The 26,711-nt window shown below is 43.1% G+C and overlaps 1 protein-coding gene across 1 annotated transcript in view; it reads right to left on the bottom strand.

Moving 5' to 3' along the window:
- Wif1 (WNT inhibitory factor 1) overlaps positions 1 to 26,711 on the bottom strand; it is a 66,464-nt gene that overhangs the window by 22,705 nt on the left and 17,048 nt on the right. Inside the window, exon 3 of the mRNA XM_057757884.1 lies at positions 3,583 to 3,691. Coding sequence (XP_057613867.1) covers positions 3,583 to 3,691 — 109 coding nt within the window. The remainder of the gene's footprint in view (positions 1 to 3,582; positions 3,692 to 26,711) is intronic.

The following is a 26,711-nucleotide window of genomic DNA, read 5'->3' on the forward strand; positions in this document are numbered from 1 at the left end:
ATACAAATAATATTTTTGTATGAAATTCTCAAAAAACTAATACAAATAATATTTTTTTAAATGCTGGGTATGGTGGCCTCTGCTTACAATCCCAGCATGGAGGAGGCACGGACAGGGGGATCCCTGAAGCTTATTGGCTGGCTAATTTGATAAATTAGCTAATATGGTGAACTCCAGGGCCGTGAGAGAGCTGTCTCAAATCAGGAGGCTAGTGTTCCTGAGGATACCAGCTGAGATGGTTTTCTGGCCTTCACACTCACACACATACATGTGTTCTAGGATCCCCTGCCCACAGGGGCATGCATGCACACATACTCATACTTGTATATAAAAAGCATTCAATGTAAGTACTCGGGACTTCAGCTGCTGTGGCATTCTGTCTCAGCAAATACTGACCATTCAGTCTGGCCTGGAGCCATGAAGAAGGGGTACACCTCCAACATAAACACATATTTAAAATCTTCTACACACTGGGTTCCTAAGACATACTGCTGTTCTATGGGTTCCGTGCAGAGACAGTGTTCAAAGAGGCCAAGCCCTGACTTAACGGAAACTAGTTATATATTTATGCATATAACTTGGTAGTTTTAGCGAGCCACTCCACAGTTTGTATTTCCTGTTTTTGTTCTCTTCAAATGCCTGAAGGCAGGCACTTCATAACTGTTAAAGATCAAGGGATGTCCGGGCACAAAGGCACCCGTGGGATAAAAGAACAGCCTAGCAGCTTGGGGGCATAAAACAGCGCCGCACAATAATGAACGCTACCTGGATGTTAAGAGCAAAGACCCAACAATTGGGTTACTTTTTAATAATTCGAGGTGCCGTCACTCTTCCTACTGCAGTGACTGAGCCACTGAGGCTAATGAATCGTGGCCCCACAGTGATCTGAAACCCCCATAAACTCTTGCACCTGCAGTTTTGCAAACAAACCCTACATCTGCTTCTAAAAGAAAGGAAAAAAAAATTCACGTACTCACCGAGGTGAAAGAACTTGAGGGGCAAAGTGGAATGTGCGCATACACACACGTGGCCACCACTTTATCTCTAAAGAAAACCTGTGCCTTTTCTTAAAAATCTCACCTTGACCCAAGTGGCATACTCTCTTCCCTCTAAATTTTATTACTTTTATGTATGTGCACGTGTGTCTGTGTGTGTGTGTTCATGTGTGTACAGATAGCAGATGTCTTCCTCAGTCACCCTCCCTCATGTGTTTTGAGACAAGGTCTCTCTGTGAACATGGAGCTTGCCAATTGACTAGACGGGCTGGCCAGCTAATTCCAGGGATCCTGTCTCTTCGGGGATGGATGACAGCTGGGCACTGCCAAGCTCAGCTCTGTGCCAGGGGTCTGTGTGGCAAACACTTTCCCAGGAGGGCCACCTCCCAGCTTGTAAGCTGTGTGTTTCTAGATTTCATAGTACTAGAAAGCAATGTGGGATGTGAGCATTCCCGTGAGGCGTTCTGTCCTCGCATGCGCAATAGGTGGCGTGTCAGGAGCTCCAAAAGTAGAATTTTAGTAAAAACCCTCTTCTAGACGCTAAAAATTGTTGAAGGTAGGAAGATGCGGGAAGTTAGAAATTTAATATGTATTGGAAATGGCAGACGTTAGTAGTACAGTCTCCATGAGGGGGCTCACTTCCTAATCACTCTACAGACCCCACTTAGCTCCGGGAGGGATTCTTATTTGATACCAGACAAGTTTCTTATCACTCCTCTAGGAGAATGAGATTAAAAGTAGGAATCACTATTACTTATTTCAAAAGCCACAGTCACAGCTGGCACCGTGCATGGAGATGAGAAGGACGAGGCAGGACAGTGAAACCTCTGCCCCTACGAGCCGATGGCTGAGCCCACCCCGGGATAGCGCTGTTCTTTCCTTCTACTGCCCGCCCCCCAGGATGATCCTAGGGTTCCAGAGGTATGCTGAAGTGCTCACGTGACGGCTTTCTGGAGCAGGGCTTAATTTTGAAACATAAAAGAAATGGGAAAAAAAAATTTTAAGGAAAAATATGCTTGGCAATATGAATTTTATTCTCCCACCAACTAAATAAATGAGCAAATGAATGGTAGCTTGAGAAAAAGACAGTAAAGGTAAGTCAGCCTATTTTGTATGCCACAAGTTTTGCGAACTAATAAGAACACTACTATCTCGATATATAAAAAAAAATAAGTCGGATGCACCGATATTCCACAGAATCTGCTAAATTCTGGGACGGTGTTCTATCTCAGTGGGAAAATTTAAAAATCAGATTAAAGGACAGTGTGAAAAGTCTGTTTTTCACTTTTTAAATTGGCAAAGTAGTTAATATAATTAGTAATCGATGCTGATGAGATTACGGTGAGCCAACCACACTCTACTCTGGAGCCAGGGTACAAATATGTATAACTTGTAAGAAAGTACTATTGGCATCTGGGCAGTTCCATAGTATTTTAAAGTTAATATCCATATCATGGTCTTTACCACAAAAATATCACTTCTGACAACCTATTATAATAAAGAAGTAGGCACCAAGAGTTTAGTATACATATTAATCCAGCAGTGACGTTCTACGTGATAGCTGTGTGCTGAGCCTTACATTAGGAGTCATGGTAAATAAGACACATGGGACCCCTTCCCTTACAGCAGTGAGCATCTTTTAGTGTCAAAGGATATTTACCATGGTATGTATAGCATGAAGCTCTACAAAAATGTCTTGTTCACAAAAAGTGATGGAACAGAGAAATAAATTATGGCATATCCATGTAACAGAATGCTATAAAAGTTTTGTCTTACAAGGGTAAGAAAAACTTTCAGAAAGACCTGTAAATGACAGGCTTGTCACGCAGTGTCAAATGTAAGAACGTAGATCCTTGACACAAGACTAGAAGGAAATACAGGGGTACTTTCTGTTTCCTACCCACCCAGAAATCCTGGGCTCTGGTCTTGACTCTACTGTGTGTTACTAGTCCTTGACTTTGAATGAAGGGGTTAAGCTGTGTGACCCTTCATTTTCTCAAGCTTGTAAGACAGAGCTGCAATTCTGGTCTTAGTATGATCAAGTTAGGTAAGGCCTGAGTGGCTATCACACATTATGAAAAGGTAGGACCAAATCACATCCATGTTTCTTCAGTCAAACAGGATGGTTACATGAGGACGTTTGAGTTGATGTCACTCCATCCCCTAAAGGCTTTCTGACACCATGCCAACTCTGGAAACTTTTTCTTGGTTATCATCTGCCCCTAACCACTTTGAATCTTTGACACATTTGTGTGTACTGTGCTAATCCACACTCACTGGCTGAATACATCCATTAGGCATGTTTATTTTCTTTTTTCTTTCTTCCTTTATTAAAAAAAAATCTAGAATCATTAATGAATGAGTCTTGTCTGGGCTATCTTGGGCTTTTAGGAAACTATAAACCCATCATTTCTTTATTGTCATCCTAATTCTTTGCCTGAAAGGACAATGACCGAACTGCCCTCAATTCAACAGCTGTCCTCAGGAAACATCCCATAATCGCTCAAATGAGTGGCATATATACCTTATATCTCCTCATCTCCATTAAGTCTTATGAACAAAGTTCTTCAAAGCAAAGGCCACCCACCTGATGCCTTGTGAGGCACTGTTCCCAGCAGAGGGACATTGACAGTTGGGTCTGCCATGATGCCTTTATCCAGGGAGCGAAGAGAGAGGAATTCATAGAAGTATTCTGCCTGCAACAAAAGGCATTGCCAGTCAGCACCAAGGAAACCACAGTGATTGAGAAAAGACTTCTTGACAAACCATCCACGCGATGGGAGAGTGACCATTTTCCCTCTGGGAAGTTGGGAGCCCCCAGCATCTAAAATATCCTGTTAGCATAATGCACTCTTTCTGATTTATACATATGGAACTAAGCCCTGCTTAGAGAAGAGAGTGCCTAAAATGCTCCAAGCATTTATTTAGAGCTTGCTCAAAAGGTCATTTAACTTCTGCAGTATTATTGGTTGCTATCTGCAGAAGGATTTGGAGGAAAAACAGAGGGTTAAGACATATCAAAACGATTAGTGAACAGCCCTTGGAAAACTCATCTCAGCATCGTGGGTCATTATTTCTTAAATCAGAGGGAATTGGTAGAGCTGTGGTAAACAATGATCAATGAATTAGAAGCCTTAAGGGCAAAGAAGACTCTTAAAGGCCAAAATGTGAGAATCCTGTCGTTAATTTTGAAAGGTTTAATAGACAGAAAAGCCCAAAAACTCAAAACAAAATATCACAATGACAACAAGCTGGAAAACTTTACAATGTAAACAGTTTCATCTTCTTGCTATGTCAGTGGTCAAGCAAAAGTTTTGCTGCTCAGGTGCCAATCAATACGGAAAATTGAGGGGGAGTCTAATCATGGAGCTTTGCTAATGGGAGTGTTTATGGGGACTGGAGAGAGAGTGGTTAAGCGCACTTGCTGCTCTTCCAGGGGACCAGAGTTCAATTCCCAGGACCCATATAGGATGGCTCACAACCACCTGATACTCCAGCTCCAGGGCATCTGATGCCCTTTTCTGGCTTCTGAAGACACACATGCTTACACACACACACACACACACACATCACACACACACACACACACACACATCACACAAAATCTTCAAAAAATGGTTTATGCTAAGAACCATCTGTTCTTGCTTAGGAATAATGGGCAGCTAATAAAGAACACACAAGGTAACATGTAAAGTAGGCAAGCTGAGTGCTCCTGCCATTATCCAAAGACATAGCTAGAGTTTTGGATGTTTTACTTATAAAAATAAGTTATAGTACATGCATGTGAACTGACTGGGATTTTTTTTTAAAACAATGGTATTTACATTCAGCATAATTTTTATTTGATAACATGGAAAGCATGAAGAATGCAATAGAAGCCATTCAAACCACTTTCTGCTTTAAATCACCGTCAAATACATCTGTCACCTAGGACTTCGTGGGAGGATAAGATGGAATCTCGGCTTCCAGGGAGATTCTGTCTACACATACAGTGAGCTAAGAAACACGCCCTGAGTTCATGGAGTCAAAATAGCACCTTCATTATTAACAAAATCTCCTTTTTTGGCAATGACTGCAAAGGTCCAGAAGACCTCGATGTTCCTTCCCTTGAAGAGTGACAGGGTTGGGTGAATTCATTTATTAAGTTCATCTGCTAACGGGAGACAGACGGTCAGTTCATGAGACAAATGCTTGCTCCCCTATGGATGGGCAGGCGGAGATCTGAAGGGAGCCCATGAAAGCAACATTGTCAGGAAAGGTAATTCAATTTGCAATGGATTCCTTTGAGATAGAGAATGAATAGGATATCTGTCCCTGCAGGAAAATCAATGGGAAAGACTCCAGTTTCCACAGATCCAGGTGATTCCAATGACTCTGTCAACTGCACACGCCACCCCCATGCTCTGCTCCATAGCCTTTATCACTAGAACGTTTTATTTTAAAACACGGTAAAGTGGTACAGTGAAAGGCCTTGGTGCTGAATGCTATCATAATTAGCTATATTCTGGTTATCGGTACCACCAAGGATAATAAAACAGCAATTAACAATAGCCCAGCAAATCCTGGTGTAATGCCCATCGTGTGTCCCAAGTCAACAGGAACACTTCATTAACAGGACCCAGATGATAGTAAAGACCTGCGTGGGTATCACGAAATACCACGAAACTAAAACTTCAAATCCTACTAAGAAATTACCCTTTGCTGCTCCGTAAGCACTTCTTTAACCTTTATTGCTTTGGAAATTAAAGCTGCCTTCCTAGACACAATACATTTAAAAGTTCCATTTGTGAATCTTTAAGACCATTCTGTAGAAGAAACTAGAGTTTTCACTTTTCAAATGGTTTTATTGGTGAGAAGAGAGTTGAAGTGTCCAGATTAAGACATTGCTGAATATAACTGATAATAACTATGATTTTCTTTTTGTTCCTGCACCTCCACATTTTCACTATGTGTCCTTATTCATTTCATAGTGAAATTTAATTCATTAACTTAAAAAAGAAGCATGGAATACCCACGGTCAGGTCCATGTGGCCAATGGCAGTCACTAAGTCTGTACACTGGAGCTCAAGTTTCTTGGATTTTATCCATAGAAGGTAGTTGTTGGAGCAAACCTTGTCTGTCTGTCCTTCTTACTGAGGATAATAATGGTGCTTAAGTCTCTAAAATATGTAATTTCCTTCATGCTTTTTTTGTTTGTTTATATAAAGTTTTATTATGTTTGAAATTTCTTTTTATTCAGTGTGCGGTGGCATGCAGTACATGTGGAGGTCAGGGGGCAACTTTGGGGAGTTGGTTCCATCCTTCCATCTCATAAGTCCTGGGAATCAAACTCGGGTTGTCAAGTCTGGCTACAGGGGTCTTTACCTGCGAATTGTCTCACCAGTCCATAGTTATTTTCTATACGTGTGTATTTTTGAAGGAATCTTTCCCACTTACTCCTTCAATTGTCTCTTAAATATTCTAACTTGAAAGTTGCTTATAAATTATCCAGTTTTGTCTGATCCTGACACAAAGAAGTCTACCCTTCACTAGCATGTAAATGGTTTTCATAAATTTATATATATCCTTCACTTAAGGACTTATGTTTAAAAGTCACAGAATGGTTGATCAAATGAATGTTAGATTTAGATTTATGTCCTATTTTAGCTTCTAGACAGAACTTTCCATTTTTATCTTATTTATAATATAATACATATTTCTAGACCCCAATCTCTTCATTGGAAAAACTTATTTGGAGGCAAATAAAACCCAAACTCAATACCAAAAAGAACAGAGAACTAGCTTTAAAGTTTGGGAACACGTTTCACAAATTACAGATTTATTACTTAGATAAAAGGAATTCAGAGCATGAACTGTAATAGCAAAGTTCTATTGGAAACTGCTATTAGGAAAAAGTACATTTCGTTTTATTAAATGACATTAGTGGGAATTCAGGTAGAGGCAAGGAGGGCAGTTATTTGGGAAAAGCATGAAAAGAGTGCTTTGTATTCGAACAAAGAATCGGTCTATTCAGAGGAATAATTAATTCACTTTTAAACTAAGTTGCTGAAAAAAATTTTTGCTGGACTGCTTTGCCGCATAGTAAAATTTGTGTGTGTGTGTGTGGAGAAATATAAAAGGCACCCAAATATTATCAAGGGAGGGGTGCTGGAAGCCGTTCATCTTGCTTCCAATGGACTTGGCTGAAGTTTGAGTCATTCCTTCCAAAGAGATGAAGACATCATTTACACAGCAAACTGGAGCAACTGAGAAGGCCTTCGGTCTGAGGCTCCTTGGAGGGTAAAAACAGAGAGGAAGAAACACAGACCCACGATAATATGGGAGGAATTTAGCATTTCTTGTCTACCTTTGATAGCCTGGGCTTGGGTATATGCTTAATCTAGTAAGCATAATAATTCAGAAACCTCTGAGTCGGTCTTTTATAAAAACCATGGTCTCCAAACCTCTCTTGAGTTCTGTCATGATGCTGACCCAAGTGGTCACGGGAGAAAAGTAACACTCTCAAGTGTCATCTTCGTTTCAAAGAAAATCTCAGACTCGTGCAGATACCAAGCGTACGACAGGCAGTGGGTGCGAATTTTTAAACAGCCCTTGCTGAGCGTTTCCTACACCCAATCCCTGCTCTCACCGCGCAGTCTGCGATGACTACAGTGTTCAAAGAGTTCAGATTAGCAGGGTACTGGGTCTGAGAAGCATAAAGCGATATAAAATAGCCCCTGTACTGTATGTGAAGGGCAGGAAGACAGCTACTAAAATAAACAAGAAAAGAAATAGTACAAGGTTAAAAAGCCCAACAAAATGAACAAGCATGCCCAATGCTTAAAATAATCTGCCGCCTGCATGTCTAGACTGAAGGCTGCCAGACCTCACACTCTTCTGAGTTCCTTTAGTTACCTTCATCCTTCAAACCCTGAACTCACTTAACCTTGGATTGTGTCCCCGCCGAGTCTCCTCCCACTGGCTTAGGTCACCGCTGAGTCTCCTCCCACTTCCTGTTTTGCCTGCTGGTCCTTATTGGCTCTTCCCCTCTCTCCTCTGACCCTAGCAAACTGCTAATAAGTGGTCTCCTCTGCGTCCACACTTCAGTGACTTCACCTCTGCTGACCCATGAGCACTTGGTCTTTCTTCCTTTTCATGTTTTGCACTAATTTTTCACCCCCTTTTAGGTGATGCCAATTGTTCTGGTTGAATGAGTGTCGCCTAAAGACAGCGGCAATGATGACTAAAGGGAAGTCTTTAGGTCACCGAGACACACCCTCAAGGAGAACCCTGATCTGCTGCCCCCCTCTTTCTGCTTCCTGGATAGACACATGAACAGTCAACCTCACCTCCTCCTGCCCTAGTATGCTGCCCTCTCTACAGGACCCAGCCATGAACTTGGCTCTCCAGAGTATAAGCTAAATAACTTCGTTTTCTTCCTTTAAAGCCACTTGCCTCTGATATTTTATGGTAGCTACGTGAATGCCCTGATGGCTCAACGTGTACTGCCAACATCCTTCGACCAGAGCACAGAACGTTTCTCCTCCTGTCTTGTATCCATGGTATACTCATGAAGCCAGGTGGTTATCTCCCTGGGCAGCTGATTTCTTCAGCCTGAGAAGGGTACCATCCTTTTCCAATAACAAAGACCCTGCATTTCGTTTGTTGTTGTTCACCGTCATTTCTTGTCTCCCTCATCTCTTCGTAGCTGGGCCCCACAACGTCACCCTCCCTTTCTTACGCTGTCTTTCATTGATTCCTGTCCTTTCACCCCCTCTTCTAAGTCTAACCCAGCCTTTTCTCTCCCATATTGGCATCACTACAAAGTCCTTGCCTTCCTTTTAAAAACATCTACTCCCGAACAAACCCATCACATCTTGTTAAAACATCATTTTGCCACGTATCAACCCGTCCCTGATGCTTCTTGTCTCCAGGATAAGGTCTTCAGCCTTGCCAGTATCTCCACAGTCTGGGTCAAACTTCCTTCATGTCTTATGTTTTAGTGGGTGTCATCCTCTGGAATTCACCTGGCCTGCTGTGATACCACAGTCACGTTCCAGTGCCTTCACCTAGCCTGACTGCTCTGGCCTTTTACCAGCATGGTCCTTAATACAAATACCATTGTGTAATCTTATTCAGCTGCTCACAAATACAGATCATTTTCTCAACTAGAGACAGTTGATGCTAGAGACGGAGCCTAGCTTTACTCATCCTAAGTAGGCTAAGAGTCTAGCCCACGGCAGTTGTGGATTCCTTATGGAAAAGAACAGGACATGGATATATTTTTCTTCAATAGATCGTTGAAGACTCATGCACTCAGTTCTTGAAATATATTTGATGAATGAATGAATGAGAAGGCTCTAGAAGCACAAACCCACTTCATTCCAGGGCACATTGTGCTGGGATTAGAAGCCGCCTGTTTTTTCAACAACCACTGACTTAGCAGTCAAAGAACTTTCCTGATGCTGCAGCATGGTCATTCTCTGCTGTTCACATAGAAAAGACAGAATCATTTCTTAAGGGCAAACAGATAAGCATTGACATTTGATATCCAGCTATTCTGTGTGTAGTTTGTAATTGTTTTGTGCTTATTCTGGAACAAACCCTTGGCAATGAGACTCCCAGAAAGAATATAAATGGATGCTATGGGCAGGGTCTGGTGTTGGAAAATAGCTGTCCCCATTCTCTTCCAGTTCACATTCCCACTTAGATCTCCAGCCTCTTTGCTTTCTGTACTTCCAATGTATAACTCTAGTCATGCTGGGAATTGTGGGATATCAACAACAGGCCTTCTTTTGCAACTGGCTTTCAGAAGTGTGTGTGTGTGTGTGTATGTGTGTGTGTATGTGTGAAATCAAAACAAGAAGAAGCACCTTTCCACACAGAATAGTGGCTTAATTAGTTCACTAACTAAGTACTTAATTGGAATTGAAAGGATTGCTGCTTAGGGAGAGGGCACCAGGCCACCAAGTTCTTCTGTTCTAATAATCATTTTTATGCACACCAAACCAGTGGGCTGGATGCAGGCAGTGAAATTATTGGAATATAATGGTGACATTAAAGCTTAAAGTTCAAGTAAACACATCTGGGACCATGCGAGTTTTGTAAACTAAAATTGGCAAGAGATCACACAGTTTGGCTTCACATAAATCTGAAATTTCTAAGACATTTTCCATCTTTTCTCCTAGCACTTGGAATCACCACTGCCTCTGCAAACCAGAACCAGACCTGGCTGTCTGACAAACCTTTGGCTAGCCGCTCTCTTTCCAACATCCTCGAGATGGGGAGCAAGAGAGCGCTGCACTGATCTTTGGTAGTAAATGACCCCAAAGTTAAGGTGTCTGTTTCTGAAGGGAAAGGCAACAGGGAAGTAGGGGCAAAAGACAAAAGGCATTGGGAGGTAGAAAAGGCTTTGCCCAGTCTGTCTCAAGCTCAAACAAAAAGAAGGAATAAGTAAAACATAGTTAAGTCGGGCGGTGGTGGCGCACGCCTTTAATCCCAGCACTCGGAAGACAGAGGCAGGTGGATCTCTGTGAGTTTGAGGCCAGACTGGTCTGCAAGAGCTAGTTCCAGGACAGGCTCCAAAGCTACAGAGAAACCCTGTCTTGAAAACAGAAACAAAACCAACCAACCAACAAAACCCCATAGTTGTTATACTCCTGTCTATGGAACGGGAGGCCTAACTCGAGGGTAGGATGCTTGCCTCACTTGGGTTGGGTCTGAGCTCCAGGACTTCAGTAACAGCAGATTGTAGCCGGGTTCCACACATGGCTTTCAGCAGACTGCCCGTGTTTGTGTTTCCAGTGCAAAGAACAAGGCAGGCAGCCTTGGACTTCTGAGCGCGTTTGTTTCTCTTTTTCCTTCAAACTTCAGCTACTTGTTACCCACTCCTCAAAGTAGGCCGGACCCAGTGTAAGGAACCTTAAAGTCAGGGTAAGCAATAAGCTATCTACAGACAAGACTTTGGGAGAGGGCACCAGACCACCAAGTTCTTCTGTTCTAATAACCATTTTTATGCACACCAAACCAGTGGGCTGGATGCAGGGAGTGAAATTATTGGAATATAATGGTGACATTAAAGCTTAAAGTTCAAGTAAACGGCACTGGGTAAATAAATAATTGGAAGATAAGGGACCTGGGAAAGAGAACTAGAAGAATGTGTGGTCTCCTCACACTTCGGAGACTAGGAGAGTGTGAACAGGAAGTGCAGTGATTTCTGACAAATGCCGGAGGCTAACGAAGCAGCATTAGCAGGTCAGTGTTTAGGAAAGAGAAAAGCAACCCCTACCGAGTTTGTCTTCTCATCTAAGGACATATTTGACAATTACTTTTCTTAATGCTTCAAAAGTAACCAGCTTTGAGGCAGAAAAAAAAGCTAATAGAAATTTCTTTAATCGTTACTGAAAACAAAAATTTGCCCTTCCCTCTCCTGAGGTATACGTGTTCTTTGCTGGTCTCATTCTCATCTGTACTTTACACATGTCACAGGGCTCACCCATCACATCCCACTCTTTAGGGCAGACTGTGTGTCAAATGTGCACAGACACTTGGATGAGAGGTGTAAACAGCCCCCAAAAAGGCAGAATAGGTGTTGCACTTTTTCTTGTTTCTGTATGATATGTACGTGTCTCTGTAGGCGGGTGTCTACTTCATTCTAGTGATGAAAAAAGTTTGAATCTTTTACCAGACTTAGAAACATCGGGAAATATGCTCAGGGATATGACTTTCACAATATTTTGAACGAGGTCATGTTTTCCTTAGTTTAAGGTCTAGGTAGTTTTCAAAAGTCCTTTAATATATTTTTATTGAATCCACATGGACAGTATTAGCTTGCTTTTTTCATTAAAAAAGTCAAAAATGACTTCTTTTCTTCTTTAGCTTTGGCTAATATTTTTCAAAGTACTTTGGAGAAAGTCATGGGATCTGTCTGAATTGAAATTTCATGTATCAAAATGTCATCTACAAGATGTGCTTCGATGATTAGCTTGTCCTGTCCCTAAAAGTCAGACAGGAAGAAGAAAATGTCTGTGACCTCATGGCTACGAAATCTGGAGAGCTACTCTTACTAGCAGGTTAAAGACTGCTCATTTACTCCACACATTTCATTTTACACTTTGGAGAAAGAAATGCCGTTTTGGAAACATTTTAAAGCCATCTATTTATCTTGTATGAGCAAGTTTGGGGGCATGCATGTGCCATGTATGCATGTGTGGGGGCCGGTATGTGCCATGTGGGGGCATGTACGTGCCATGTATGCATGTATGTATGGGGGCATGCATGTGCTGTGGGGGCATATATGTGCTATGTATGCATGTGTGGGAGCATGTATGTGCTATGTGTGCATTGTGGGGCACGCATGTGCCATGTGTGTATGTGGAGGTCAGAGGTCAACGTGTAAGAGTTATTTCTATGCTTCCACTATGTGAGCACCAGAAGCTCAACTCAGGTTGTCAGCCTTGGAGGCAAGCACCTTTATCGATTGAGTTACCTCAAATCACCCTAAAAGCCCCCTCCATCACCATTTTACTCTAGTAAGTTCTTCTACCCATGTGATATATATATATATGTGTGTGTGTGTGTGTATCCATCCATCATTCATCATGTTTCTGAAAAAAAGAAATTGATGTAGCATCAAAGCAATTTCCTGAGTAACACTAATCATGAAAATCCACAAATCTGAGATCCAGTTGGGTTTCTGTGGCTAACTCTGATTGTCCTCCAAGATCTTGGAGATGCAGCAAGATCTGTGTAGCCAGCTCCAAATGTTCCCCAAGATCCCTCAGAAACTCTGAGATCTGGCTGGATCTATGTGGTCAAGTCTTGTTGTCTCTCAGGACCCCTGTGTAATTCTTTTAAATAGCTCTGATCTCTCCCTTCTTCTACACAAGTCCCCTGCTCAATTCCCCTTCTTCCCTCAACTCAAATCTGTACCCTAGTCATGAAGACAGTGACTACCCAAAACGGATTCTCTGAGCTTCCCCCACCTACCTGCAAACAAGCCCTTTCAAATTGCTTCCAACCAACTCCCCTTTCCACAGCCCCCCGAGCCTGGCCCCCATCAACTCTGTCTTCTTTCCTCGCGCATACAAATGTGGTGAAAAGGTTAAAACGCAGATTCTGCTTCTTATTCCGTTGCTTCCAGAAGAATCTCAAGCCATGGCCTCCATGCTGTTGCTCATTAGGTTTCCCACTTACTATGGAGACCTGCGGTCTGTGAAGTCCGGCGAACGTGTTTTCATTTTCGTCTCTATTTCCTCTGAAAGTTGTTTTTCAACAACTAACCTTTCTTCCTTGACTTTATAAACAGCGGCCATCTTTTCGTTTCTTCTCTTCGGTTTCCAGCTACTTTCTTGTGATTTTCCTCTTTGAAATAGGAGTCCTGCATGTAGGTCCATGCATCCTTAGAATCTATAGCTTTGTGTCCATAGGTAAATGAATGCTTTTCTCAGAGGAATGAACCCTAGATTATTTTTTTTGTATTCTCAGAGGAGTATACAACTTAAGATAAAACTTAAGCACTACTACCTTATTTACGTTTTGCTCCTGTAGAGTTTGAAGTTATACTCTCTTAGAATAATTCTTAAAAATCTATGACCATGATAAAGAGCCTCAGAAATGTTCATGGCGATCTGAGGTGTGCACTTTGATTTATCTGTGGGGTTAGTAAAGCTTTGCCCTGAGGAAGGACTGCAGACCTGGAATCTGCTCGGTGAGTGGAGGTTAGAGGGGAGAGACAGCTGCTTCAGCAGAGGGAAGAGCTGACGGGGTATCAGCAAACCTGAAGAATCTGAGGGAAGTCTCCCGTCCCTTCAAAAAGGGGCTGCGAGGATCAAAACAGAGGAAGCATGTAGAATACTAGTGAAGGTTGGCATGTAGTAAGCATCTGACAAATGCTGCTCAGTATTGACAAGACAAAGTGCTTCATTGCCGGGGTGGGGCAGCGAAGATTCCTGTAAGATGGGATGGGGCAGCGCAGGTTCCCGGAAGACTGCTCCAGGGAGAAGGGTAGCCCGGGATTCTGGGTACCAGGGCTAGAGGTTATGGGATCAAGGGTGCCCTCTAAAGTCCTGAGTGACATCATCCTTGTGCTGGGGGTACAGCAGCAGGATTCAGAAACAGACAGAGACTTGAAAATAACCCCTAACAATCTTTTTATCTGGGTCTCAAAAATTTGTACTGTACAGTTTGAGCTAGCATATGCAAGCAAAAGTAGGATTTTCTTTAGCTTTAAAATAAGTTAGCTAACATTATCAAACTATTAATTTACAGAAAAGTTAGAAAATAGATAAGCAAGTTGAACCATACCACAGAGATACAATTAGACTACAGGAAGTAGACTCTACCTACACACTTTTTAGGGACAACCTAATTTCTTTAGAAGAATGAAAAACTTGAAGTAATTTTTTTAAAGGTGAAAGATGGAGGGGCAAACTATATCTCAAAAGAGACCAAAAAATGTGGACCAAAAGGCCAGAAAATGTGGACCTTATATAGCATTTGTAAGACATAACAGGAAATTAAAATACTAGCTATGTGTTTCATCATATTAAGGGATATTTTTAAACTCATAAGTTCTGGAGCTATGCATACACCCAAATATTAGGGATGAAATGATACTGCTATGTGAGATTGCTTTACAAAGCTAAGTATAGATGAAACAAGACTGGCCATGAGTGAGAAATAATTCATTTATTCATAGTATATTAATAATCGTATGTTTGGAAAGCTCTCTTATGGGCATCTTTGTATTGAATTAATACTCTTCAATCCAGAGAACAACACATCACAAATAATCTCTATTAGCTTATTTATTCAGCTTTGCATGCGCTTATTTACCTAATTGTATTGAGAGAAACTTTTCAAATCCCAAAGACAACAATGAAGAGTATGTTTGAAAAGCAAAAAGTAGCCGAGTGTGATAAGACACCTGTGGTGGTTTGGGTGTGACTGGCCCCATCATCTCATAGGGAGCGGCACCGTTAGGAGCTGTGGCTTTGTTGGAGTGGGCGTGGCCTTGTGTGTCACTGTGGGGGTGGGCTTTGAGGTCTCCTATGCTCAGGACACCACCCAGTGTCTCAGTTGACTTCCTGTTGCCTGCAAGATGTAGACCCTCAGCTCCAGCACCTCCTCTGCCTGCATGCTTCCTGCCATGATGATAATGAATTGAATCTCTGAACAGGCCACCTCAATTAAATGTTTTCTTTATAGCAGTTGCCATGGTTATGGTGTCTCGTCACAATAACAGAAACCTAACTAAGACACACACCTCTAATCCCAGCTACTTGGGAGACTGAAGCAGGAGGATTACAAATTTGAGATCAGTTTGGGCAACTTAGCAACACTCTGTTCCCTAAGTAAAAAATACAGAGGAGGTTAGTGATACCATGCTTCCCCAGCACAGGTAAGGCTGTTGACTCTCATGCAGAATTAAAATTTGAAAGTACAGGATTGAGTTGGCTGTGAGTGTTGCCAACAGAGGCCAGCATGGCATTAGGCAAAGGAAGGGCTGTAGAAGAATGATTAGCCCTTCATTCTGGGAAATTCTGACTGTTTCTTAACTGGACTTAAGAAAGTGAGAGTCTGTTCTCTTAAAAATACATCATCACTGGGCAGTGGTGGCACACACCTTTACTCCCAGCTCTTGGGAGGCAGAAGCAGGCAGATCTCTGTGAGTTCGAGGCCAGCCTGGTCTACAAAGTGAGTTTCAGGACAGGTTCCAAAGACAGAAACCCTGTCTCTGTTAACTTTTTCTTTTTTAATTTTAAAAAATACATTGGCATTTCATCCTGTACAGACAATTTCCTATATTTCTATGTGAACAGAAAGAAATCACATATAGATAAAATATTGTTGTAGTTAAATCGTGCCATGTTTAGATTCCCCAAAATCTGTTTCTCCCAGAATCTATCTTCCACTTTAGCCATCAGTTTTGGCCAACAGCTCTGAACAGGCAGGGATGCTCTTTAGAGACGGTGTGACGGCAGCTTACCGGAAACTGGGTCAAAGGGCAGAACGAGCCTGTGTCTGGGGAAAGGCACCTCACAGAGAGAGAGTAGTTAAACCTGGGTCTCCGGGTTGGAAACATGTCTCCTGACATGTTCAGGGAACGGCCCGGAGGCTCCGTGGACTGAACGGACGCCCTGGTTAGCAGCATCCAATAGGGGAAGCAGAGTCTCAACACAGGCAAAGCAGCCGACACTCCCAGTGGAACAATCAGAAAGCAGCCATGATTCCAAACGTCTTTCGGGCCAGAGGGCAGACACCCAGTAGCCACAAACACCCTGCCCCTGCCCTCCTGACTGTTTTCTGTGCCACTACTTAGTCCTCCAGCTGTGTGGAAGCAGAAGCAGCCTAGTGAGATTCATCAACCATGGTGCCCAGAGTCTACCGGTCACGGTCCAGGCCAGAAAGAAATATTAACTTTGAATGAAGACTTGAAGAGTTGTTAGGCCAAAATAATCAGAACATTTCACCACCTGAGGCTGATGAACAAAATCCCAGGATGGGCCCAAGGATCCACCCCAACACCCAGGGAGGAAGCAGACTGCACTGGAGGCTTCCAGGCTGACTGGGAAGGAGTTGCAAGGTTGCCAGTATGAACACACACCACGGCATTTTGCTTATTTGGTATAATGGTTTTAAGCCCACTTCAATCTTTATTTGAGGATCTTAAGAGTCGAGGAGAAGGCAGTTTCCATTCACGTTGTTAGCCAATCCCGTAGTCTTCCTGTGCGTTCAATTAAAGCATGCCCGAATGCTGGGATAGAGGGCAGCCTTCCTATGCTCTGACTCGTTATGTAAATTACACAGTCAGTCTCTCATTTCCAAGAGCTGAATAGCTCTGTAAATTCTTCCATACTTGCCATTCCTTCCCCTGGCTGTGGCCCTAATTAATCTTCACTACTCGGGTCTGGGCGAGCAGGGAATGACAGTGCTTGACAGTCTCCCCCATAGTTCTGAGTCAAATGTGGGCAGACACCCCGGTTAGTCAGGCTGATTTATTTAAAAAAAAAAAAAAAAAAAAAAAGGACGCGTTAAAACGGAATCAACTGTCATCTTCTAGTGACGACTGTTGATCTGATGTGATGAGGGAGAGTCTGCGTGCACCGAGAGGTTGATCTGGCTCCCGGATGGGTGAATGTCGTTAACTCATACAGACTGATTCTGGCCTCCGCTCAAACTTCTGAGCCTTTGTTCTCGAGGCTCAGAGGATGGCTTTGAAGTTCTAACACACCATTACCAAAGAATAACCTTTTGATTATGATCTCATGAAAGTATAATCCATAACTTACATAAGTTAAAACCATGGCAAACAGTGACGGCCCTGTAATTGGACCTTTATGAGTTCCATATGCTACAGTTGCTCCGTTAGCTTGCAGTCCTGTGCGGGAGACATAGCTCCTCCCTGAATACAGCTGCTGAACTTTTATAAAAGGCAATGAAACTTTTCACAGCTACTACCAGTCCTCTTTAGACCCCTAGTTTGGGTGTGCGGCCTTAAAGGACCAGCTTCTTGGAAAGCCTAGAAGGATAGCTATTTTCTCTCCTTGTCAGTGAATGCTCGCTTGTATAAAAGGACTTAAAAAAGCCACTGACTTTCTCATTAGTTGCATCCCCTGTGCTTTCAAAACCATTACACTGGGAAATAAAAAGACTGCGCAGTAAATAATTGTTAGAAATAATAAGAGCAAAGATGTGCTCTTATGTAAATTCTGCAAGAATTTGGACCTGACTAGGAACCTCTTAAGTAGCGATTTCGGTTTTTCTCTCTCTCTCCTTCTGCCTTTCTCTCTCTCCCTCTCCATCTCTCTCATTAAAATAAATTACCTGTATTAGTGACTCAGAAATGGGTGTGTTTGGCATAGCTCAGCTGCCTCCATTTAGGGAGGAAGGGCGGTCAGAAAGAAAGGATGTAGGTGGACAAGTGGCAGCCAGGCCCTCAGTAGCGTGAAAACAAAGCCAACGTTTCTGATTGGCAGGAACAAAAAGTCTGAGTTGCAGAATGACTAATGACAGAATAAAAGATATCTAAGGAAAAGTTAGTCTCCTAGTTTCCATTAAACCTCAGAACTTTAAAAAGGCACGAGAATAAAAAGCCAACAGCAACCAATAACAAATGGGCCAAGCAAAGGCGTTTCTTCTGCATTGGTCTCCTGCCCTTACAGCAGCTTGACTGCTGTCCTCCCCCCCTGCAATGCCACCTGGGTGAGGCTCGGTACCGCTAATCATGGATTTCTTTTTTTCTTTTGGAATACACTTAACAGTTGCAGAGGCCAATTTTGAGCAGCAAAATCAGCGTTGTTAGCAGAGCACTGGGGCTCTCTTCCGCTCCATAACCTCTCCGCTTGAAAACACCTTCATAGCTTTCTAATTAAAATCAGAGTCATTGACTTCCAATGCCCTCCTTGCCTCTGCAGTGGAAATCTGACCTTTTGGCTCCCTTCCATCCCTGGGAGCATCATTCCTAAGGGCAGGTGCAGGAGGCATCACCTCTGCCAGAGTCCCCCTTACTTCACAGAGCCAAGTCTTGCGCGGTAACAGAGTGATCAAAGAAGATGAGCGATTCCAAAGGGGCCAGGGCTTAGGCTCTTAACTGTTTTCAATTTGGCCGCTTTTAAAGAAAAACCCAGTGAGCTTATTAGGCTCCCCAGTTGTGACAGAAGATGACAGACCGTGTAAGAAGAAAGGAGATAAATGAATAGGAGAACCGATATATACAAGTCAGGGAGGCTGGTGTGACCAGAATCACAATCTGATGGGTGTAGGAAAACTAAAAAGGTGCAAATGCAATCTCTTTTGTTCATTATTTTATTCATTTTTTTAAAAGGCAATGAGAAATTTACACTGGTCAGCTTCAGTATTGGTTTTCATGGCTTTTTTTAAAAAAAATATCTAGAAGAACAACCTAGACATAAAAAAAAAAAGTCAGAGGAAGTAGAAAGTACCAGACCAAATTCCAAATTGATCTTTCCTCAAAATCAGGGTCAAGGAACAGTAGGAAGAATCGATCTTATTTCAAAATTCAGTCCGAATTCCTTCCCAGGTGGCGTGCTCACTGACAAATAGTCCAGCCTTTCCCATCCTGACAAATGCTCAGTCAGCCCTGAAGTACACAACTATGTTTAAAAGGTGTACATGCTGGATAGTGATTGCTTTAGTCCTGGAAATGGACTTAAGGTTTTTGTTTGTCGTTTGTTTGTTTTTAATGGCACAAATAGAAGGACTTTCAAAAGCCCATGGCTTTCCTTAAATATAGGAATAGGTTTAAACACTCAAGAGAGATCGACTTCCAATTGTCCTTCACCAGTTAAAATATGACATCATTAAAATTGGTAAGAAATAACATAGATCAACTATGCTTTCTTAATTGGAAGAACGGGGGAAGAGAAAGGAAGGGTTGTGTTTAAATCTAAACTAGGAGGCTTTTCAGAGAGAGAGCTCATCTCCAAGAGCTCCCAAGGTCCAAATGAGGAGCAGAAGGAGGGAGAACATGAGCAAAGAACTCAGGACCGCGAGGGGTGCACCCACCCACTGAGACAGTGGGGCTGATCTATCAGGAACTCACCAAGGCCAGCTGGACTGGGACTGAATAAGCATGGGATAAAACCAGACTCTCTGAACATGGCTGACAATGAGGACTGATGAGAAGCCAAGGACAATGGCACTGGGTTTTGATCCTACTGCACGTACTGGCTTTGTGGGAGCCTAGCCTGTTTGGATGCTCACCTTACTAGACCTGGATGGAGGGGGGAGGACCTTGGACTTCCCACAGGGCAGGGAACCCTGACTGCTCTATGGACTAGAGGGGGGGGAAGGGGGAGGAAAATGGGAGGAGGTGGAAATTTTTAATAATAACAATAGTAATAATAAGATATATATATATATATATATATATGAACCAAAGTCCTGATAAGAATTCAGAGAAAAGCAGCAGAATAGAAGGGTTAATAAATGTGTTGACATTACGACTTCCTTCCTCCACAGGTAAATACAAGACAGAGTAAATCTGGGAACATGGGCTTTGAGAAACATGTTCCTACCAGGTCAGGACAACTTTCCAGAATCATTAAAAGCAATGCTATGTTTCAAGATATGTGTTTGGTTAAAAGCATCACCTCAGTCCCTAACATCCTAATCCAAAAATGTCTGGAATGTTTAGTTGGGGGGCTTCACCCCAGACCCCTGGCATCCATTTTAAAATGTTGGGCTGAAAACTCCATTCCAAGCCCCTTCCCCTGGGAGTGGTCACAGTACAGACACCACCTCCAAGAAAGCCCACCAAATGATGACCCCTCTCCAGGGAGGGCCAAGACCACTTCCACAGGCTATTTAAACTGTCCCCCAGAGAATGAACACGTGGTCTCCTGGTTTTCCCTGGTCTCTCTGGTCCTGCCCCCCCCCCCACGGTGTTTTCCTGGGGGCCACCTGGCAGCCCTGGCATTCATTAAACCTGGGCCTTTTCTAATTGGGTCTGATTTGATCTAATTTGGATTATTGCAGTAGGCAGAGAGGTTTGTGGGTCAAAAAATACTTAACAATATGTATTATCTATCACACAATCTTATTTTTAAAAAGCTGTTGTTCCTTTTTTGACAAGGCTGCATTTGTGTCTTGGGGGATCTCAGATAGTCTTATAGACAAGACTTTCTTGACAGTCTCCCTGTAAAGTAAGACTGCAGACCATGACACCGCAAAGCTGGAAAGATTCGGGGAGGGCACGCAGGGATGGATGCTAAACTCCAGATCCACAGCCTCTCCAACACCGCTCTCATGAACAACCTCCCCTTCCACACACCTTTGTTGGCTACCTATGTTGGACTGAATAGCATAAAACAGATCAATGCGCGTCTTCATTCTACATACTGAGAAACTGCAAGGACATTTTTTCATTCCGCAGTTCATGGGATGCAAGGATATCACACTTCCTCGCAGACTAGAGTTTAAGATTGAAACAGAGTGGAGAGCTTGGCTCTGGCTGTCAGAAAGCACGCTCTTCCACCAGATGCATTGCCGGCTGTCTCTGCTACCCCCAGAAGTCTGTCATCATGTCTGATGTTTGGTTTTCTCCTCTGAAAAGTGGGGTGCTTGAACTTATTCCGAAGGTTCCTTATCTTATGGAAATGTATAAGTGCTTGGCAGTTCCCCCCCCATGTCCAAGGAAGAGTCCTGAGCTTTGCAGATATAGTTCCCCTTGAATACGTATCTATGCAGATAACTGATAAGCTCACAGTTCTTGATGCTCAGCATAGTAGCTCTGTTCTAGTATGCTCTAATGAGAAGTCTCAGAAACAAAAGCGAAGCTGGAAAGCTAGTGTGTGCACACACCCGTGGAGACTCTGGGCCTCTAACATTCCTCATGCAGAAGCGTAGGTGTATTTTAGTAGCCCATTGATGAGACAGCTTAGAATAAACTGTGAGCTGTGCTCACAGCCACCGCAGGACATGCTTCTCTTTGAAGAGACAGCAGAAGGAGGATTCGCTGCTCAGAGGCCGGGGCGGATAAACCATCTTTTGTGTCGTCTCCCTACCGGACATTCTTCCGATTCCTGATTCTACTCCTCAGAGAGTAAACTTAGTGGAAGTGAAGACTCAAAGCTGCCGCTGGTTCTGCCGCCATCGGGGGCTCTCCAGACGCTCTCCCAGGTCTGCTCTTGCCTCCGCTCAGACAGCTGGGGAGACTCTAACTGGCAGATTGGTCTTTTCTTTGGGGCACAGAGCAATGAAGAGAGGCTGAAGAGTGAGCACAGGGCCTGACTAGTTACACACACACCCTAGTCTGTCTTTCCTTTTACACTACTCCTAGATCTGTTTTTTAAATGAACTTTTTTTGGATTAGTGTACAAAACAGTAGATTTCATGATGACATCGCATATGTACGTATCATTGTACTTTTCCTTTTTTCATCCCTATCATCTTCCATTGTTCTCCGTCCCCCAGACGCCAGTCTCCTTTCCCCACCCCAGTGAGAGAAAACACGTGGTATTTGTCTTTCTACTTTCCCACTTTCTCTTACTCCTTCCCTTCTCACGTGTGTGTGAGTGTGTATGTAAGTGTGTGTACGTGTGTGTGAGTGTGCATGTACTGTGTAAGTGTGTATGTATGTGTGTACGTGTGTGTGTATGTAGGTGTGTGAGTGTGTGTGTACGTGTGTGTGTACGTGTGTATGTATGTGTGTGTGACTGTGTATGTATGTGCGTGTATGAGTGTGTGTGTGTACGTGTGTGTGAGTGTGCATGTACTGTGTAAGTGTGTATGTATGTGTGTACGTGTGTGTGTATGTAGGTGTGTGTGTACGTGTGTGTGAGTGTGTATGTATGTGTGTGTGACTGTGTATGTATGTGCGTGTATGAGTGTGTGTGTACGTGTGTGTAGGTGTGTGAGTGTGTGTGTACGTGTGTGTGAGTGTGTATGTAAGTGTGTGTATGTATGTGTGTGTATGTGTGTGTGAGTGTGCATGTACTGTGTAAGTGTGTATGTATGTGCGTGTACGTGTGTGTGTATGTAGGTGTGTGTGTACGTGTGTGTGAGTGTGTATGTATGTGTGTGTGACTGTGTATGTATGTGCGTGTATGAGTGTGTGTGTACGTGTGTGTGTAGGTGTGTGAGTGTGTGTGTACGTGTGTGTGAGTGTGTATGTATGTGTGTGTGACTGTGTATGTATGTGCGTGTATGAGTGTGTGTGTGTGTACGTGTGTGTGTGTGTACGTACATAGTTCTCTCATATTGATACAATATGCTTGGTAGTAAAGTTTGGTAAACTCATTGTACAACTGGTCCTGAACTTGTGGCAATCCCCTGCCACTCCCTCTAGAGAATGGAAAATTACAGGAGTGAGCTATACCTGGCCCATTCTCTCTCTTTTAAAAGGTTGCTATTTCAGTCATTGATGATCATGGCTCTGAACACTGAAGGTTCAAACATTACGGCAGCCCTGCTACTGCCTAGGAGCTCTGTCGACAGCCGCGGTTCTCAGCCTGCCTCCCGCTGCGACCTTTAACACAGTTTCTCATGGTGTGCTGACTCCAACTATACATTATTTTTATTGCTACTTCATAACTGTAATTTTGCTACTCTTATGAATTGTAATGAAAGTATCTGACATGCAGGGTATCTAATATACGAACCCTGTGGAAGAGTCCTTCAACCCCCAAAGGGGTCATGACCCATTGGCTGAGAACCACTGCTCCAAAGGACACCCGGAGCCTTGTAAAACAGGAGGGAAGTGCCTACCACACACTGATCACGACTGCCCCCCTACAGCGTGAAAATCCTACTGAACTAAGTTCGCCATATTGGAACAGAAACACGGTATGCGTCAACAACCACCTGAACCAATTGGAAAGCGTCTTGTGCAGGATTCTTTAAAGGCCATAAAAGAAGGCAAAAAGAACATTTCTTCCACTCTTCTGCTGCAAGTCTACAGAGCAGCCGTTGGAAGTCCAGCTTTAACGCGTGTGCCAAAAGCCCGTGAGTGGATCTGGAGGTTTTGACTCAGAAATTCCAGTTCTAGAATTTTGTCCTAAGGAAGTAATCTCAATACAGAAAAAGTTTTCTATACCATGCTGCTCTTCATGGTGTTATCTGTGATAGTGAAATGTCGCGGCCCCCCTCGTCCAGCAAGGAGGACGCGCAACACCGGAGCTCTTCTCACTGCAGTTTTATTCCAGGACTTTATTCACAGCAATCTTTTCCCTTCTCTTTTTCTCCTTCTCTCTCTTCCTCTCTCCCTCTCTCCCCTCTGTCTCCGCCCTTAAGTAGGCCTGGGCCGCCAACCTCAGATTGCCAGGTGGGCACTGCCCATAGGTCCACGCATATGCAAGCAGCTGACAATCATTGCATGATAATAGCATAAGTCAGGCCTAGTTGATATTAGGAGTTGATTATCACAGAGAGCACTCGCTTTCGGGATCGCGGAGGGCGGGAGCCAGCACCATCGGGTGCGACTCCACGCAGCTCTCTACACATAGCCATCAGGTGTGACTCCACACGGCTCTCTACAGTGAAATGCTACACACAATCTAGACAGGAGAATGCTTAAATATGGGATGCTATATAACCGTTTAAAAATTAAGTTCACAAGACCTGTAGGCAAATATGCAGGAAAGGGCTACATCCTTAAGCAACCAGCAGGGAAACTAGGACTCATTGCTTTGAGAGAAGTGGCCCTCAGAAGACTGCCATTGTATTCACACTTTGAGTTACCCACATATGAGTCCCTCCCTCGTTCTTCCTTCTCTTTTTCCGTATTTTCCAGAAGCCTTTAGGAAATGCTGTAATTTATGATGGAAAAAAAGCAATGAAGAAAAAGCTATCACGATTCATCCAAAGAAACAGTTATATCCAGGAAGTGAAAGACGGCACTCTCATGAGGGAGGACCAGTTCCTGTTCCCCGTGAGTAACGGGTTTTGCAGGTTATAATTATCACAAAGACGAGTAGAGGTGCGAACAGGAAGACAGTCTCAGAGCTCTTACTTAGTCCTTTGCTGAGAGCCAAGCCGGGGAGAGACCCGAGTGTCCATAAAGAAGATCCGATTTGGGGTGGTTTTAAAGGACGGATTTTAACTACAAGGCCCTCCTGGCTTCTTGCCTTGGAGTTCAGCTCCTGAGTCATCTCATTAGTCAAGCCGAAGGAATGGAACCAAGCTAGCACACAAGACACAGACGTCACCTGAATAGAGCTGAGGAGATCTAGTAGGCCGACTGTGTTTTGAAAAGTTACCCCTGTTTTATCACTTCACTGTCTGACTGTCTCTCTTACTGCCATCTAAGTTCAAACACAAGACTAAGAACAATGCGGAAAAGACACCAACTAATAAGAAGTCAGAGGCATCTTAGCCCAGAAAGCAAGCCCCTGCGTGACAGACGAAGTAGGTGGAATGCTTGTCTGAGGTCCCAGAGAGCGGGAGTGGGAGCTGGGCTCTAAGCCAGGTCTCCTGAGGCCGGCACAGTGTGACATTTTGAGTTCAGAGGATACGGTGGGGTTTGGGCATCCAGCCAGCACACTCCCAGCTTGGGATCTGGCAGCCGCTCTTTCTCTGGTCCCGAGCCTCCCACCTAGCTCTAACAGCTCATTAGCACAAAGAGAGGAAAGGACCTGCTTCTTCAGTTGTCTAGGGGGTGTCAAGTACTTTGTACACAGATGTGACTGCATTTTGCTGTTCACACAAGAAAGTAAATTATTAATTTCATTTTACTACTTGAATATGAGGCCCCAAGAGTTTAAGTTAATCAAGACTTAGCCTTGTTCAACTACTGTGACTTTTGAAGAGTTTATTGTTCAGGATCACTAGAGAAATTGACCTAAAAAACAAATATCTCTCTTTCTTTTTCTCTCTCTCTGTCTCTGTCTGTCTCTGTCTGTGTGTACATAATATGTATATGGTGACAGAGATAAACAGAGAGGGAGACATACAGAGACTGAGATACACACACACACACACACACACAGAGAGAGAGAGAGAGAGAGAGAGAGAGAGAGAGAGAGAGATTAACTCACATGAAAACAGAGGCCCTCAATCCCAGCATCTGGAATCGGCAAGTTAGAGACCTAAGGGACAACGACTGTTATCTAATTATAAGCAGACTGTCTTCTTGTTCTGTTTGGGCCATCAACTGGTTGGAAGGGGCCCACTCACATTAGAAAGGTCGATTTGTTTCATGTGGTCTATTGATTCAAAGGTTCCTATCACCCAGAAAAATTCTCGAAGCCATGCCTACAATAACTTTGCGCCCATATTTGTCATCTTATGGTCCTTGTCAAGTTGACTCATAATATTAGCCATTACACCTCTTTGCTAGTATTCTCAGGACTGAACTAGGTTAAAGGTAAGCTACCTGTCAGAATGGTGAAGATCAAAACCACTGATGATAGCTTATGCTGGAGAGGATGTGGGGTAAAGAGAACACTCCTCCATTGCTGGTGGGAGTGCAAACTGGTGCAGCTGCTTTGGGAATCAGTATGGCAATCTCTCAAAAAATTAGGAAACAACCTACCTCAAGACCCAACAATACCACTTTTGGGTATATACCCAAAGGATACTCAATCATGCCACAAGGACATGTGCTCAACTATGTTCATAGCATCATTATTTGTAGTAGCCAGAACCTGGAAACAACCTAAATGCCCCTCTACTGAAGAATGGATAAAGAAAATGTGGTACATTTACACAATGGCGTACTATACAACAGAGAGAAATAATGGCATCTTGAAATCTGCAGGCAAATGGATGGATCTAGAAAACATGATATTGAGTGAGGTAATCCAGACCCAGAAAGACAAATATAATATGTCCTCACTTGTAAGTGGCTTTTAGACATAAAACTAAGAAAAACCAGCCTACAAATCACAATCCCAGAGAACCTAGACAACAGAGGACCCTAAGAGAGACATACATGGATCTAATCTACATGGGAAGTAGAAAAAGATCAGATCTCCTGAGTAAATAGGGATTCTGGGGACCATGGAGGGGGGGGAGTGAGCAGAACAGAGAAAAATATATAACAATAAAACCAACAAAAAATGACTGAATTATTGAATAAAAAAACAGATAGATGTGGATTGTTTCTGTTATATTGAGTGGAATGGAAATCCATTGGATTTTCAATTAAAAGTTGTTGGGTGATTGCTTGGTAATTAGAATAATATTCATTCAAATAGACTTCTATTTATTTTTATTAAAAGGTAAATACATTTTTAAAATAGGGTCCATTGTAGCCTACACTTGCTTCAGATTCAA

Source organism: Chionomys nivalis, chromosome 25, assembly GCF_950005125.1.
Source record: "Chionomys nivalis chromosome 25, mChiNiv1.1, whole genome shotgun sequence".
Taxonomy (NCBI): domain Eukaryota; kingdom Metazoa; phylum Chordata; class Mammalia; order Rodentia; family Cricetidae; genus Chionomys; species Chionomys nivalis.